We start from the raw sequence: 19,598 nt of genomic DNA, 5'->3' as shown, positions 1-19,598 counted from the left end.
TAACACACTCACAACAGACTAACACACTCACAACAGACTGACACACACACTCACAGCAGACTAACACACTCACAACAGACTGACACACACACTCACAGCAGACTGACACACACACTCACAGCAGACTGACACACACACTCACAGCAGACTGACACACACACTCACAGCAGACTGACACACACACTCACAGCAGACTGGCACACACACTCACAGCAGACTGGCACACACACTCACAGCAGACAGACACACACTCTCACAGCAGACTGACACACTCACACAGCAGACTGACACACACTCACAGCAGACTGACACACACACACACACTCACAGCAGACTGACACACACACACACTCACAGCAGACTGACACACACACACACTCACAGCAGACTGAAACACACACTCACAGCAGACTGACACACACACACACACTCACAGCAGACTGACACACACACACACTCACAGCAGACTGACACACACACACACTCACAGCAGACTGACACACACTCACAGCAGACTGACACACACACACACTCACAGCAGACTGACACACACACACACTCACAGCAGACTGACACACACACACACTCACAGCAGACTGACACACACACACACTCACACACACACTCACAGCAGACTGACACACACACTCACAGCAGACTGACACACACACTCACAGCAGACTGACACACACACTCACAGCAGACTGACACACACACTCACAGCAGACTGACACACACACTCACAACAGACTGACACACACACTCACAACAGACTGACACACACACTCACAGCAGACTGACACACACACTCACAGCAGACTGACACACACACTCACAGCAGAGTGACACACACACTCACAGCAGAGTGACACACACACTCACAGCAGAGTGACACACACACTCACAGCAGAGTGACACACACACTCACAGCAGAGTGACACACACACTCACAGCAGAGTGACACACACACTCACAGCAGAGTGACACACACACTCACAGCAGAGTGACACACACACTCACAGCAGAGTGACACACACACTCACAGCAGAGTGACACACACACTCACAGCAGAGTGACACACACACTCACAGCAGAGTGACACACACACTCACAGCAGAGTGACACACACACTCACAGCAGAGTGACACACACACTCACAGCAGAGTGACACACACACTCACAGCAGAGTGACACACACACTCACAGCAGAGTGACACACACACTCACAACAGACTAACACACACTCACAGCAGACTGACACACTCACAGCAGACTGACACACTCACAGCAGACTGACACACTCACAGCAGACTGACACACTCACAGCAGACTGACACACTCACACACTCACAGCCGACTGACACACTCACACACTCACAGCCGACTGACACACACACTCACAGCCGACTGACACACACACTCACAGCAGACTGACACACTCACAGCAGACTAACACACTCACAGCAGACTGACAGCAGACTAACACACTCACAACAGACTAACACACTCACAACAGACTAACACACTCACAACAGACTAACACACTCACAACAGACTAACACACTCACAACAGACTAACACACTCACAACAGACTAACACACACACACAACAGACTGACACACACACACACAACAGACTAACACACACACACAACAGACTAACACACTCACAACAGACTAACACACTCACAACAGACTGACACACACACTCACAGCAGACTAACACACTCACAACAGACTGACACACACACTCACAGCAGACTGACACACACACTCACAGCAGACTGACACACACACTCACAGCAGACTGACACACACACTCACAGCAGACTGACACACACACTCACAGCAGACTGACACACACACTCACAGCAGACTGGCACACACACTCACAGCAGACTGGCACACACACTCACAGCAGACAGACACACACTCTCACAGCAGACTGACACACTCACACAGCAGACTGACACACACTCACAGCAGACTGACACACACACACACACTCACAGCAGACTGACACACACACACACTCACAGCAGACTGACACACACACACTCACAGCAGACTGACACACACACACACTCACAGCAGACTGACACACACACACACTCACAGCAGACTGACACACACACACACTCACAGCAGACTGACACACACACACACTCACAGCAGACTGACACACACACACACACACACACTCACAGCAGACTGACACACACACACACACACTCACAGCAGACTGACACACACACACACACACTCACAGCAGACTGACACACACACACACTCACAGCAGACTGACACACACACACACTCACAGCAGACTGACACACACACACACTCACAGCAGACTGACACACACACACTCACAGCAGACTGACACACACACACTCACAGCAGACTGACACACACACTCACAGCAGACTAACACACACACACACACTCACAGCAGACTAACACACACACAGCAGACTGACACACACACTCACAGCAGACTGACACACACACACTCACAGCAGACTGACACACACACACTCACAGCAGACTGACACACACACACTCACAGCAGACTGACACACACACACTCACAGCAGACTGACACACACACACTCACAGCAGACTGACACACACACACTCACAGCAGACTGACACACACACACACTGACACACACACACACTCACAGCAGACTGACACACACACACACACACACAGCAGACTGACACACACACACACACACACACAGCAGCAGACTGACACACACACACACACACACACACACTCACAGCAGACTAACACACGCACACACAGCAGACTGACACACGCACTCACAGCAGACTGACACACACACACACTCACAGCAGACTGACACACACACACACTCACAGCAGACTGACACACACACACACTCACAGCAGACTGACACACACACACACTCACAGCAGACTGACACACACACACACACACTCACAGCAGACTGACACACACACACACTCACAGCAGACTGACACACACACACACTCACAGCAGACTGACACACACACACACTCACAGCAGACTGACACACACACACACACACACACACACTCACAGCAGACTGACACACACACTCACAGCAGACTGACACACACACTCACAGCAGACTGACACACACACTCACAGCAGACTGACACACACACTCACAGCAGACTGACACACACACTCACAGCAGACTGACACACACACTCACAGCAGACTGACACACACACTCACAACAGACTGACACACACACTCACAACAGACTGACACACACACTCACAGCAGAGTGACACACACACTCACAGCAGACTGACACACACACTCACAGCAGACTGACACACACACTCACAGCAGACTGACACACACACTCACAGCAGACTGACACACACACTCACAGCAGACTAACACACACACACACACTCACAGCAGACTAACACACACACACACTCACAGCAGACTGACACACACACTCACAGCAGACTGACACACACACACTCACAGCAGACTGACACACACACACTCACAGCAGACTGACACACACACACTCACAGCAGACTGACACACACACACTCACAGCAGACTGACACACACACACTCACAGCAGACTGACACACACACACTCACAGCAGACTGACACACACACACACACAGCAGACTGACACACACACACACACACACTCACAGCAGACTGACACACACACACACACACTCACAGCAGACTGACACACACACACACACACACACAGCAGACTGACACACACACACACACACACACAGCAGACTGACACACACACACACACACACACACACTCACAGCAGACTAACACACGCACACACAGCAGACTGACACACACACTCACAGCAGACTGACACACACACTCACAGCAGACTGACACACACACACACTCACAGCAGACTGACACACACACACACTCACAGCAGACTGACACACACACACACTCACAGCAGACTGACACACACACACACTCACAGCAGACTGACACACACACACACTCACAGCAGACTGACACACACACACACTCACAGCAGACTGACACACACACACACTCACAGCAGACTGACACACACACACACTCACAGCAGACTGACACACACACACACACTCACAGCAGACTGACACACACACTCACAGCAGACTGACACACACACTCACAGCAGACTGACACACACACTCACAGCAGACTGACACACACACTCACAACAGACTGACACACACACTCACAACAGACTGACACACACACTCACAGCAGACTGACACACACACTCACAGCAGAGTGACACACACACTCACAGCAGACTGACACACACACTCACAGCAGAGTGACACACACACTCACAGCAGAGTGACACACACACTCACAGCAGAGTGACACACACACTCACAGCAGAGTGACACACACACTCACAGCAGAGTGACACACACACACACAGCAGACTGACACACACACTCACAGCAGACTGACACACTCACAGCAGACTGACACACTCACACACTCACAGCCGACTGACACACTCACACACTCACAGCCGACTGACACACACACTCACAGCCGACTGACACACACACTCACAGCCGACTGACACACACACTCACAGCAGACTGACACACACTCACAGCAGACTGACAGCAGACTAACACACTCACAACAGACTAACACACTCACAACAGACTAACACACTCACAACAGACTAACACACTCACAACAGACTAACACACACACAACAGACTAACACACTCACAACAGACTGACACACACACTCACAGCAGACTGACACACACACTCACAGCAGACTGACACACACACTCACAGCAGACTGACACACACACTCACAGCAGACTGACACACACACTCACAGCAGACTGACACACACACTCACAGCAGACTGACACACACACTCACAGCAGACTGGCACACATACACACTCACAGCAGACTGACACACACACACACTCACAGCAGACTGACACACACACACACTCACAGCAGACTGACACACACACTCACAGCAGACTGACACACACACTCACAGCAGACTGACACACACACTCACAGCAGACTAACACACACACACTCACAGCAGACTGACACACACACACACACACACACTCACAGCAGACTGACACACACACACACTCACAGCAGACTGACACACACACACACTCACAGCAGACTGACACACACACTCACAGCAGACTGACACACACACTCACAGCAGACTGACACACACACTCACAGCAGACTGACACACACACTCACAGCAGACTAACACACACACTCACAGCAGACTAACACACACACACACACACTCACAGCAGACTAACACACACACACACACACTCACAGCAGACTAACACACACACACTCACAGCAGACTGACACACACACACACTCACAGCAGACTGACACACACACTCACAGCAGACTGACACACACACTCACAGCAGACTGACACACACACTCACAGCAGACTGACACACACACTCACAGCAGACTGACACACACACTCACAGCAGACTGACACACACACACACACACACTCACAGCAGACTGACACACACACACACACACACACTCACAGCAGACTAACACACACACACACTCACAGCAGACTAACACACACACACACTCACAGCAGACTAACACACACACACTCACAGCAGACTAACACACACACACTCACAGCAGACTAACACACACACACTCACAGCAGACTGACACACACACTCACAGCAGACTGACACACACTCACACACACACTCACAGCAGACTGACACACACACACACACACTCACAGCAGACTGACACACACACACACTCACAGCAGACTGACACACACACACACTCACAGCAGACTGACACACACACACACTCACAGCAGACTGACACACACACACACTCACAGCAGACTGACACACACTCACAGCAGACTGACACACACACTCACAGCAGACTGACACACACACTCACAGCAGACTGACACACACACTCACAGCAGACTGACACACACACTCACAGCAGACTGACACACACACACACACACACACACACTCACAGCAGACTGACACACACACACACACACACACTCACAGCAGACTAACACACACACACACTCACAGCAGACTAACACACACACACACTCACAGCAGACTAACACACACACACTCACAGCAGACTAACACACACACACTCACAGCAGACTGACACACACACTCACAGCAGACTGACACACACTCACACACACACTCACAGCAGACTGACACACACACACACACTCACAGAAGACTGACACACACACACACACACACTCACAGAAGACTGACACACACACACAACAGACTGACACACACACTCACAGCAGACTGACACACACACTCACAGCAGACTGACACACACACTCACAGCAGACTGACACACACACTCACACTCACAGAAGACTGACACACACACTCACACTCACAGAAGACTGACACACACACACAACAGACTGACACACACACTCACAGCAGACTGACACACACACTCACAGCAGACTGACACACAAACTCACAGCAGACTGACACACACACTCACAGCAGACTGACACACACACTCACAGCAGACTGACACACACACTCACAGCAGACTGACACACACACTCACACTCACAGCAGACTGACACACACACTCACACTCACAGCAGACTGACACACACACTCACACTCACAGAAGACTGACACACACACTCACAGCAGACTGACACACACACTCACAACAGACTGACACACACACTCACAACAGACTAACACACACACTCACAACAGACTGACACACACACTCACAGCAGACTGACACACACACTCACAGCAGACTGACACACACACTCACAGCAGACTGACACACACACTCACAGCAGACTGACACACACACTGACAGCAGACTAACACACTCACAACAGACTAACACACTCACAACAGACTAACACACTCACAACAGACTAACACACTCACAACAGACTAACACACTCACAACAGACTAACACACTCACAACAGACTATCCGACTTTTGGTCGCCATGACAAAGTTGGTTAATGTGGTGGATCAATGTGGTATCTGGCTGTGCCTTTATTTCTAATGACTAACACCATTAAGTATTGTACCATAAAGGAGATAGCCCTACTTATGTGTGAGTGTATCGGGGTTTCAGGACATGTGAGAAATGTAACAGACCCATATGCATTGTGTTTGAGGCCTGATTAGGGCGTCCACCCGCAATGCTCAGAATGACAGAAATCACATTTAGAATATTGTCATGCATTTTAACAGAACATGCAAGTCGAGGATGCAGCGATGTGTGGTTTTCCTTACTGAATTCTGATGTGCACCTTGAACATGTTAGAATAACTGTTCACCTTGAACATGTTAGAATAACTGTCCACATGTACTTTTCCTCAGCCAACAAGATGAGTAGCGACCAGAAAAATCACTAGCCTATGTCAATCCACTATAGTAGAAATGTTTAGGCTACCTATTCTATTGGGCAGCTTGTCGAGAAAGAAATAGCCTATTCCAAACAGACTCTGGGACAGTTGTGGGATGATGGATCCCAGAATCATACAACCAGCAGGCCCAGGATACATAAAACAACCTGTTAAAGAGCAATGAGTCTGATGCAACAGATCAGAATGTTTCTTCACGTTATATCCGCAGCGATGCACACAAGGCAGTTGTCTACGTGTGAATGTTCCTTCCATAATGCAATTAGTAGGACAACACCAGTGTTAAAGAGGTACTGCACATGCGAGCGGTTTCATGTGACAGAGATGAAAATATCCATTAGAAAAGCTGAAAGATAGATCTAATAGGCTAATTTGAAGCAAGGTAAGACATGTCTCATATGTATTAAAACATTCACGTTTCAAACAATTTAAGTATATGTTTTCAGAATCCATACTGCCTCCAACTCATTGCAGTGGTGTGTGACGCGCTGATGAAGCCTGCCTTCCATTGACATTTGATGACGCGTTCAAAACAACTGGGAACTTGGAAATCTCCAACTACCGACGTCAGTGCGTTCAAGAAAACTAGGAACAAGGACTGGGGAAAATTATTTTGAACGGTCATCCAACTCGGAATTCCTAATCGGGAACTCAGGCCTCTTTGTAGAGCTCTGACTTTCCGAACTGAAGATCACTGACATAATTTAAAACATGTATTTCACCTTTATTTAACCAGGTAGGCTAGTTGAGAACAAGTTTTCATTTACAACTGCGACCTGGTGAGGTCATGATTTGACCTCGTATTTTCCAGACGTCTTGAAAGCACCACAAGATGCTACAGAAGCAACTCTCGCTCTTGTCTGACAAATTTTCCAATTAAAGGCTCTGTATCTGTATAAATAACGTGTGTGATAAACAAGATACATAACAAATATAGTGTACACAGGCGGCAATTTAATTCCACAAAATTATGCAAATTAACCTATAAGCATGACCAGTCAAATGTATTTACACCGACTGTTTGTTCCATCAATGAAGAGGCTAAGAATCATTATTTTGCAATGGGATTTCTTCTTCTCTCGGCTTTAAAAAAAAAAGTATCTTATCTGATGTATCTGAAGCTGAAGCTGGCTATTACCGACTAACGGAAATGCTGGTGTGTGTGTACGTCTTTGTGTGTGTGGGCGTGTGTGCCCTGAATAACGAATAATGATTTCTAAATGCCATAAAGGAGACAGCCCCTACATGTGTGTGTTTGTGTCTTCATGTCCAGCGAGAGGACCGTCATTAGGGTAGGATTAGTTGTGTCACTGCTGCACAAAGACACAGAGCTACAGGCCATAGATTGAGTTTCAGGCTAACCTTGTTTGAGATGCACTAATTCTAATGGGCGCCATGTAGACACCCAAAACTCAGAGATAATGACATTCTAGTTAGGATAGAAATGGCAGTGTTTTATTTAAGTGATAATTCCTGAGAAGCCAGTGTTGATGATTTGGCATGGGTGTTGTTACTGTAGGCCCAGACGAAGTCGAGAGCCGGCAAACCGTGCCAATATATCCTCCAAACACCGGTTTCGGGGACATTATCCCTTTTATACAACAGGTTACCAACATATTCAAATAATTATTGACATTTTCTTTCAGAATTTTTTTATTTTTATGAATTTACTCATACTATGTCATCCTTCCATGAGATATAGTCCCGACACAAATCTAAGGTTGCTACTCAAGCCAGCTGGTCGATTCAGTTGCCAGAGACGCGACCCAGACGTTGAGTCTTTTTGTTCTGAATCTATGGAGGCGCTTGTTCAAAATGTTCCATTGCCATACTGTTTTGCAACATTCTTATCCCTTGCTTGCTAGCTAGCCAACTACGGGTAACTTACAGTACAGTGCAGCCAGAATAACAGCCATGTAGCTGCATTTGCGTTTGTTTAAGCGGTTTTCTAGTGGCATTTGGATAAATCCATAACAATGAGCTAATGATACACGATTTCACCTGGCATAGAAAATGAGCTCTGGTCAGGACACTTGTTCAGAGGAGCCAGCCAACACCACAGTTAACACAATCACTTCAAACTGTAATGAATATTCTGGGAGAGTGCGGCAGGTGTTAATTTCGCCTTCGCTGAAGGCAGGAATCGTGGTCACCGGCAGGCAATGGTCATGCACAGGTAGGTGAATCAAAACTAGGACTGAAGGATATAACTGGTTCTCACAAACAAGCTAGGAAAAGGCTTAGTAGAGTGAAAATGAACAACACCTCAACGGCACAAATAGAATGAACTGAACTAAATAAGGAGCTGATGAGACCAGGTGAGTAAGTAACACAGGTGAAATCAATGAACAAAAATGAAAGACAGGGCTACGTTCAAGAACACAAAGAAACAAGGCTACATTCAAGAGCACAAAGAAACAGAACAAAAGGTTGACAAAGAAAATATATACAGAACCTTACACAACTGAAGCTGGAAAGACTGCAAACTAGCTGCATTGTGTTTTGTGTTACCTGTTTTCTATTGACATTTCTTTGTATACATCCAGAAAAATGATGCCAGCTGATTCATGATTTCGACTGGCTGAGAAAAGCAGTCTGACAGCTGGAGATTTGTTTAATTTTGTCGGAGATACAGACAGCAAGGTTTATAAAAATCTCCGCTGATGAAACCAAATGCTAGTCTAGTCTAAATGAAATGGGAGATAATGCTAGTCTAAAAGAAATGGGAGATAATGTCCAGATGTTTTTTATAGTGGAGATCAAGTTCATAAACTGCCTGGCTGGGCTGATGAGACAGTGGACTGAGCAGTCAGATGGAACAGAGTGAATAGGCATTTCAACATCATAGCTTTAGCCGGTAGTAACTTGTGGAATAGAAACCGGCTGGAATGCGGTTTTAACCAATCAGCATCCAGGATTAGACTCACCCATTGTATAATGTAATATAATGATTAATGTCAAGTTGGTTGGAGGACAGGTTGGCAGTTGGCACTCAGTGTTTGCCAAAATGTTGGTAGTTTGAGTTTGTTTCTTACCTCGTCAAACCTGTCGAATGAGGCTCCTTCCTGCATGAAGCCAGGCAGGTGCTTCTGCCAGTTAAACTCATAGGACTTAGTCATGGCTGCTTACACCTGTCGAGAGAGAGGGGGGAGAAAGAGGAAAGAGAGAGGGTGTGAGTGAAAGAAACATTGTGTAAAGGCAGGTTGGCGTCTTGCAGGTGTCTTAACCTGGGATGTTCCAAGAAATATAATATGTGCACCACCAAATAGCCTTTCTATGTAGTGCTGGGAAAAACAGGATGTAGGCATAACCAGTCCATCCCACCGAGCAGACTGTTACCACTTAGAATGCACACGCATTGTTTTACGGCACCTGTCTCGAGACGATGCATTTTATTATTAGCAATAACAGCTCACAGAAATAGCCACGAATGACATCAAACCTGAACGTGTCAGGTTGTCTGTGTGAGTGTGAGAGTGTGTGAGCGGTGAGATACTAAGACAAAAGAATAGACCTGCAAATGAACTTGGCATGTGAATTAATTTACTTGTCCCTGGGGGCCTCTCCCTCACTGTCGGTGGACAGTGTGTGTGTGTGTGTGTGTGTGTGTGTGTGTGTGCAGTGTTGCCCTCAAACACATTGAACTCTTCCTATCTATGAATTAATCATTTGTAACATGTCTATAACTGCATCAGTAAGGAGGGTTATATCTGGATCAGACAGCACACTAACTGTCAACTATGATTTTTCAGAAGGGCTGAGGTATGTAGGATATGTACAGTGCATTTGGAAAGTATCTAGACCTCTTTGACTTTTTCCACATTTTGTTACGTTACAGCTTTATTCTAAAATTGATTTAAAAATAATAAATTGCACAAAGAAAACCTGAAAAATCACATTTACATAAGTATTCAGACCCTTTGTTGAAGCACCTTTGGCAGTGACTACAGTATTGTGTCTTCTTGGGTATGACGCTACAAGCTTGGCACACCTGTATTTGAGGAGTTTCTCACATTTTTCTCTGCAGATCCTCTCAAGCTCTGTCAGGTTGGATGGGGAGCGTCACTGCACAGCTATTTTCAGGTCTCTCCAGAGAAGTTCAATCGGGTTCAAGTCCGGGCTCTGGCTGGGCCACCCAAGGACATTCAGAGACTTGCCCCCGAAGCCACTCCTGCATTGTCTTGGCTGTGTGCTTAGGGTCATTGTCCTGTTGGAAGGTGAACCTTCGCCCCAGTCTGAGGTCTTGAGCGCTCTGGAGCAGGTTTTCAAGGATATCTCTGTACTTTGCTCCATTCATCTTTGCCTCGACCCTGACTAGTCTCCTAGTCCCTGCAGCTGAAAAACATCCCCACAGCATGATGCCACCACCATGTTTCACCGTAGGGATGGTGGCAGGTTTTCTCCAGACGTGATACTTGGCATTCAGGCCAAAGAGTTCAATTTTGGTTTCATCAGACCAGAGAATCTTGTTTCTCATGATCTGAGAGTCTTTATGCGCCTTTTGGCAAACTGCAAGTGGGCTGTCATGTGTCTTTTACTGAGGAGTGACTTCTGTCTGGTCAATCTACCATAAAGGCCAGGTTGGTGTAGTGCTGCAGAGATGGTTGTCCTTCTGGAAGGTTCTAGCATCTCCACCGAGGAACTCAAGAGCTCTGTCATAGTGACCATCGGGTTCTTGGTCACCTCCCTGACCAAGACCCTTCTCCCCCGATTTCTCAGTTTGGCTAGGCAGCCAGCTCTAGGAAGAGTCTTAGTGGCTTCCATCATTCTTAAATGGAAGAAGTTTGGAACCACCGTGTTCTTGGGGACCTTCAATACTGCAGACATTGTTTGGTACCCTTCCCCAGATCTGTGCCTCGACACAATGCTGTCTCGGAGCTCTACAGACAATTCATTTGACCTCATTTTTGATCTGACATGCACTGTCAACTGTGTGACCTTATATAGACAAGTGTGTGCCTTTCCAAATCAGGTCCAATCAATTAAATGTACCACAGGTGGACTCCAATCAAGTTGTCGAAACATCTCTAGGATGATCAATTGAAACAGGATGTACCTGAGATCAATTTCGAGTCTCATAGCAAAGGGTCTGAATCCTTACTGAGGAAAATGTTTCATTTAATCCATTTTAGAGTAAGGCTGTAATGTAACAAAATGTGGAAAAAGTCAAGGGGTCTGAATACTTTTCGAAGGCACCATAATGTGTCTCAATAAAAGTGTGTGCATGTTGAGTGTATTTCCATGAGAAGTGCTGTGTGCTTAGAAAAGGATACAGTTGATGTGAGTAATGACTGTGTGTACGAGGGTGCGTGCGGGTGTATGAGTGCGTGCGTCGTGCGTGCGTGAGCGAGTGCGTGTGTGCGTGCGCACGTGTGTGTTGAGGCCACGGAACAGATACAGATCACAGAATAATGAGAGTAATTTCTTCTCTCTAGTAGGGAGAGGGAAGGAAGCTGGATGTTGATGAGAAAGAATGGGAGAGCGACAGAACGAGGGAGATGAAAGAAGGGGGGAGAGACAGAGAGAGTCAGCTGAGCATGACAGAATTTGGGAGGGGTGAGTGGCTCTGTGTGTGTGTGTGTGTGTGTGTGTGCATGCCTTCGTGTTATGTTTGATGTTAGGTACACAGATCTGAGACCATAGCAACACACTGTGCATCAAAACACCCTCTACCTCTTCTGAAATACAGCAACACGAGTTTGATTCAATTGCCAAACTGTACACATGGAGCGTTTCTCAAAATTATTGCTACCGTACTCTGATCATGCAAATTTGTGACGGAAATTGGGTAATTAGTATGCTTATTGGTCATAGTATGGATGTAGTTAGTATGCCAAAAGTTCCCGGATGTCGTACTACATTCGCCAAAATACGATTTATACACGAAGTTGACACTATTTCCCTGCTTTTAGGGCCCATAATGCATTTCTTCATAAAATGGGAGTAGATTCACATTGTTTTCAAATTTGAAGAAAATGGCAGAAAATATGTAGCCAAAGCCCAATGAGAGCGGATACAAATTCATTGCTTTAACTAATTATGACAAATATTAAGAAAATGTTGAGCAATGTAATAAAGTAATGACTTTTCAAATAAGTTACATTTCATGTTATGTTGGCTGACAATTTGTTAGCTACACTATCCTTATGAACCACATAGCATATCATTACAGCAGTATGTACCGGTTATGTTAGCTCAAAATTACCAGTATATTAACTATATGCTATCTAAGTAACTACCCAACGTTTATTGGCCTGATTAATCCCGTAGTTCTTAGTTTAGCTAAGTGGTATAGACATTGTAGGTTCTCAATGGACATTCTGGTGCTTTCGTAAATTCGCTCTGGCTATCTACTCCAATTTCAGAGCCCTCTCATCTGAGTACCAGAGCGCAGAATAACTGATGGATTTACGAAGGCACAACACCCGTTGAATATATGGCCGGGGTTACTAAACATTGGCAAAAAAGAGTAATTCAATTGTTGCCAGCAGCACATTTAGTCACCAACGCTCTGGATGACATGACAACTGCCTAACCAGCTCTGCTAGAGCGAGTAAAATGGTCAGAGTGAGGTGTTCTCTCATTTGTGTCTGGAAGTAGCTAGCAAGCTAGCCAACATTAGCTAGTTAGCTCAGGTGCTTGACTGCCGTTGTGAGGCCAGAACTCCAGATTGTATTTAAGAACACAACATAAGTTGTAAAATGTCGAGTTAACAAATTACTAGCTATGTTAAAAAGCTAGCAAGAGGTTGCATAGCAACAGCATCAACTTTCGGTAGACAGGCGAAGCTCTAGTACACTCAACTGAAAGGAAAACGTTGGCTTACAGTATACAAAAATTATCTAATGGTATGTAGTATATTCTCATTAAGTAAGTAGTATACATTATGTTAGTATGAGTATTCGAACACAGCTGCTGACTTCGAAATGAAATGTTACCTATACACATTTCATGCTGCCTGACTACAATATTTTATCTTGATACTTTAATAAATACATGCAGTGTACATTTTTGCATTTTTACCTGCCTACAATACCCAATAGTGTGAGTAAATTGCAAGCCCATAGTAAGTCAATAGGACTAACTGGCTAGCTACTACTGTTACCTAGCAAGATAGCCACGAATAATTGTTAGCTGGCTAGCTATCCACGAAGAATTGACATCTACCTTGCATAGTTTTAGGTAATTTATCTGGTTAGCTAAATTATTATGATTCACATAGCTGAGAATTATGAAGTAAAATGTTTACTTTGTGTATATCTAGTTTTTTCTCTATTGTTGACATTGTCCTGGTTGGAAGAAGGTTCAGTGAATGGGGAAGGGGCAGTGTGAGGTAATACAGTAAGGGGAGTGCGAGTGCTTCTCAAATGCAATGTTTTATGTATTTTCCACACTCTCGTCCTCACAAGAACGTAGTAGGTGTGTGGTAGTAGGTAGTAGTTACAGTGCCTTGCGAAAGAATTCGGCCCCCTTGAACTTTGCGACCTTTTTCCACATTTCAGGCTTCAAACATAAAGATATAAAACTGTATTTTTTTGTGAAGAATCAACAACAAGTGGGACACAATCATGAAGTGGAACGACATTTATTGGATATTTCAAACTTTTTTAACAAATCAAAAACTGAAAAATTGGCCGTGCAAAATTATTCAGCCCCCTTAAGTTAATACTTTGTAGCGCCACCTTTTGCTGCGATTACAGCTGTAAGTCGCTTGGGGTATATCTCTATCAGTTTTGCACATCGAGAGACTGACATTTTTTCCCATTCCTCCTTGCAAAACAGCTCGAGCTCAGTGAGGTTGGATGGAGAGCATTTGTGAACAGCAGTTTTCAGTTCTTTCCACAGATTCTCAATTGGATTCAGGTCTGGACTTTGACTTGGCCATTCTAACACCTGGATATGTTTATTTTTGAACCATTCCATTGTAGATTTTGCTTTATGTTTTGGATCATTGTCTTGTTGGAAGACAAATCTCCATCCCAGTCTCAGGTCTTTTGCAGACTCCATCAGGTTTTCTTCCAGAATGGTCCTGTATTTGGCTCCATCCATCTTCCCATCAATTTTAACCATCTTCCCTGTCCCTGCTGAAGAAAAGCAGGCCCAAACCATGATGCTGCCACAACCATGTTTGACAGTGGAGATGGTGGGTTCAGGGTGATGAGCTGTGTTGCTTTTACGCCAAACATAACGTTTTGCATTGTTGCCAAAAAGTTCAATTTTGGTTTCATCTGACCAGAGCACCTTCTTCCACATGTTTGGTGTGTCTCCCAGGTGGCTTGTGGCAAACTTTAAACGACACTTTTTATGGATATCTTTAAGAAATGGCTTTCTTCTTGCCACTCTTCCATAAAGGCCAGATTTGTGCAATATACGACTGATTGTTGTCCTATGGACAGAGTCTCCCACCTCAGCTGTAGATCTCTGCAGTTCATCCAGAGTGATCATGGGCCTCTTGGCTGCATCTCTGATCAGTCTTCTCCTTGTATGAGCTGAAAGTTTAGAGGGACGACCAGGTCTTGGTAGATTTGCAGTGGTCTGATACTCCTTCCATTTCAATATTATCGCTTGCACAGTGCTCCTTGGGATTTTTAAAGCTTGGGAAATCTTTTTGTATCCAAATCTGGCTTTAAACTTCTTCACAACAGTATCTCGGACCTGCCTGGTGTGTTCCTTGTTCTTCATGATGCTCTCTGCGCTTTTAACGGACCTCTGAGACTATCACAGTGCAGGTGCATTTATACGGAGACTTGATTACACACAGGTGGATTGTATTTATCGTCATTAGTCATTTAGGTCAACAATTGGATCATTCAGAGATCCTCACTGAACTTCTGGAGAGAGTTTGCTGCACTGAAAGTAAAGGGGCTGAATAATTTTGCACGCCCAATTTTTCAGTTTTTGATTTGTTAAAAAAGTTTGAAATATCCAATAAATGTCGTTCCACTTCATGATTGTGTCCCACTTGTTGTTGATTCTTCACAAAAGATACAGTTTTATATCTTTATGTTTGAAGTCTGAAATGTGGCAAAAGGTCGCAAAGTTCAAGGGGGCCGAATACTTTCGCAAGGCACTGTATGTGGTAGTAGGTGGTAGGTGTGTGGTAGTAGCAGCATACCACCCTACATCCCACTGCTGGCCTGCCTCTGAAGCTAAGCAGGGTTAATCCTGGTCAGTCCCTGGATGGGAGACCAGATGCTACTGGAAGTGGTGTGGGGACAAACTAACCCTGATTCATTTGACCATCCTACCCATACTAGATTACGGAGATTTATATAATATAATTTATAGATTGGCAGGTATGGGTGCTCTCGAGCGGCAATATGTTCTTTACCATTCGGCCATCAGATTTGGCACCAATGCTCCTTATAGGACACATCACTGTACTCTATACTCCTCTGTAAACTGGTCATCTCTGTATACCCGTTGCAAGACCCACTGGTTGATGCTTATTTGTAAAACCCTCTTAGGCCTCACTCCCTCCTATCTAAGATATCTACTGTGGTAATGTGCCAGTCACATTACGTTAAATGTCCCCAAAGCACACACATGCCCGAGTCGCTCCTCTTTTCAGTTCGCTGCAGCTAGTGACTGGAACGGAATGACTGGAATGTTGTGTTGCTACCATGCTGTGTTGTCATGTGCTGCTGCCATGCTATGTTGTTGTCGTAGGTCTCTCTTTATGTAGTGTTGTGGTGTCTCTTGTGGGGATGTGTGTTTTGTCCTATTTTATTTAAAAACATTTAATCCCAGCCCCCGTCCCTGCAGGAGGCCTTTTGCCTTTTGGTAGGTCATCATTGTAAATAAGAATTTGTTCTTAACTGACTGGTCTAGTTAAATAAATAAAAAATAAAAAAAAGATGTATAATGGTGGTGTAACAGCCGTTGTTGGTGATAGAAGGTGAGTACCAATGCGCAGCATGGTAAGTGTCCATATTGATTTAATAAAACAATTGAACACTGAAACAAAACAATAAAGCACCAACGAACGAACCGAAACAGTCCTGTACAGAAATACACAGAAAATAATCACCCACAACTCAAGGGTGAAAACAGGCTGCCTAAGTATGGTTCTCAATCAGGGACAAAGATTGACAACTGCCTCTGATTGAGAACCATACCAAGCCAAACGCAGAAATCCCAAATCATAGAAAAAAGAACATAGACTGCCCACCCCAACTCATGCCTTGACTATACTAAAACAAAGACAAAAACAAAGGAACTAAGGTCAGAACGTGACAGGTGGGCCAGGCCCATCAAACACATCCCTCTACCATCTGTGATGTCCAACCAGGGGACTGCATTGGCAGATGTATTCTTCCAGTTGAGATCTGTTGAAAGGCAGTGCTGTCAAGACTGAATATTCATCAAGGAATATAGACACATATCTTTTGGAAAATAGCAAAAAAAATACAGAATATGCCATTGAAAATACTGCAATATTTCAAAACAATCCTAAATATCCAATATTGTGGCTGGGCTTTCGGTATTACTTCTGTCAACGGCAGTCTATTCCATTACTAAATCCTTCACTCCATAACAACAATCTACACCATCCATACACATGTTCTTCTCCTGAACACGTGAGCTGCAGAACAGAGCGTCCTGGCAATGCCAACCCCAGGTGACCCCTGCTTGGTGAACTCTTGACAGTGAGATAATTATGTTAGATAACTCTGTGTCCCCCAGGCTGGGGGCTCCCCTGTCGCTAGGCATAGTCTAATATGGCTGCTAGGGTAACACTCATCGGAACGCTCCCTCACCTCATAAACCCAAATGAAGTGCCTGGTGAGGAGCCAATGGGGCGCTGCAGCACTGAGGTGGCAGGGGAACATGGAAACAAGGTCCTGTCCTGACTAGGAGGGAATAACCAAACCAACACACGAGGCTACCTGGAACTCTATCCTAGAGTTCAGAGATGCCGGCCCAGGGATGGCACAGGTATGGCCCAGGGATGGCCCAGGGATGGCCCAGGGATGGCCCAGGGATGGCCCAGGGATGGCCCAGGTATGGCCCAGGTATGGCACAGGTATGGCACAGGTATGGCACAGGTATGGCACAGGTATGGCACAGGTATGGCACGAGGACGGCAGCAGGGACACCTCACACCAGCCTGACCTAACTAGTGAGGAGCGCTCCAACACAGAGGTATCACGGGTATAGCTGCCACACAGAGGTGGCATGGGGACATGAGGTCAGTGACACCTCATACCTGCCAGACCTGACTGGTGAGGAGCACTCCCACACAGAGGTGGCATGGGTGACATGAGGTCAGGGACACCTCATACCTGCCAGACCTGACTGGTAAGGAGCACTCCCACACAGGGGTGGCATGGGGGAATTAGGAAGGGGACACCTCATACCTGCCAGAGGAAGAATAACATAAGTAACACCTTCAAACTGTAAAGGTTTGAGCTACTCTTCAATCAGATGCTCTGAGTCTGACCAAGGTCATCACTGACCGAAACCTTAGCCAATCTAACCATTGACATAACATCTGAGGTCTGTGTAGTCTCCTTTTCACTCTGGTATTTTCTTCTGCACCTTTACTTAGCCTAATGGTCAGTTTGCAGCAAGTCATAAAGTGAGGACACAAGGTACCAGAAAAAGATGACAGGGTATTTTATAATCCTAAAGTATTCGGTGGCATCTTAGGAAACTGCCAAACGAATCAAGGTGGTGGTGACCCCCTGGAATAGAAGACGGGAATAGAAGAGACAAGGCCGATGAACAGAAGGAACAGAAAGAATAAATGAATGAGATTGAAAGTAAAAGATTTGGTCTACTATGTAGACAAAAGAGTTTAGCTCTAAACAGCTCCTGACAGTTCCAATCCATCACCAGAGGTCTAAATACAACGAGACCTGGGTTCAAATACTATTTGAAATCATTTCAGCTGGGCTTCATTGCGCTTGCCTGGCGGAATGGACCAATATGACAGTCGCACAAGTATTTTAAAGATTTTGAATAGTATTTGAACCCAGGTCTGATTCTATTATTTCTGTCCTCGACACAGCGGGAACTGTGACCCCTCCTAACCCTGATCCTTAACCCTGTAATAAACCCCTCTGACCCTAGTGTCTTTA

General features: G+C 45.6%; 1 protein-coding gene across 4 annotated transcripts in view; it reads right to left on the bottom strand.

The window, feature by feature from the left end:
* LOC135557797 (1-phosphatidylinositol 4,5-bisphosphate phosphodiesterase beta-4-like) overlaps positions 1–19,598 on the bottom strand; it is a 185,752-nt gene that overhangs the window by 118,316 nt on the left and 47,838 nt on the right. For all 4 annotated transcript variants that reach the window (XR_010458264.1, XM_064991420.1, XM_064991422.1 and 1 more), the window contains one exon: positions 10,551–10,646. Coding sequence is in view for 3 of the 4 variants with exons in the window: in XM_064991420.1 (XP_064847492.1) it covers positions 10,551–10,634 (84 nt within the window). In the remaining variant the exon portion in view is untranslated. The remainder of the gene's footprint in view (positions 1–10,550; positions 10,647–19,598) is intronic.

Source organism: Oncorhynchus masou, chromosome 16 (assembly GCF_036934945.1).
Source record: "Oncorhynchus masou masou isolate Uvic2021 chromosome 16, UVic_Omas_1.1, whole genome shotgun sequence".
Classification (NCBI taxonomy): Eukaryota; Metazoa; Chordata; class Actinopteri; order Salmoniformes; family Salmonidae; genus Oncorhynchus; species Oncorhynchus masou.
The sequence above is the reverse complement of the archived record's forward strand: the minus strand, read 5'-3'. Positions and strand labels throughout refer to the sequence as shown.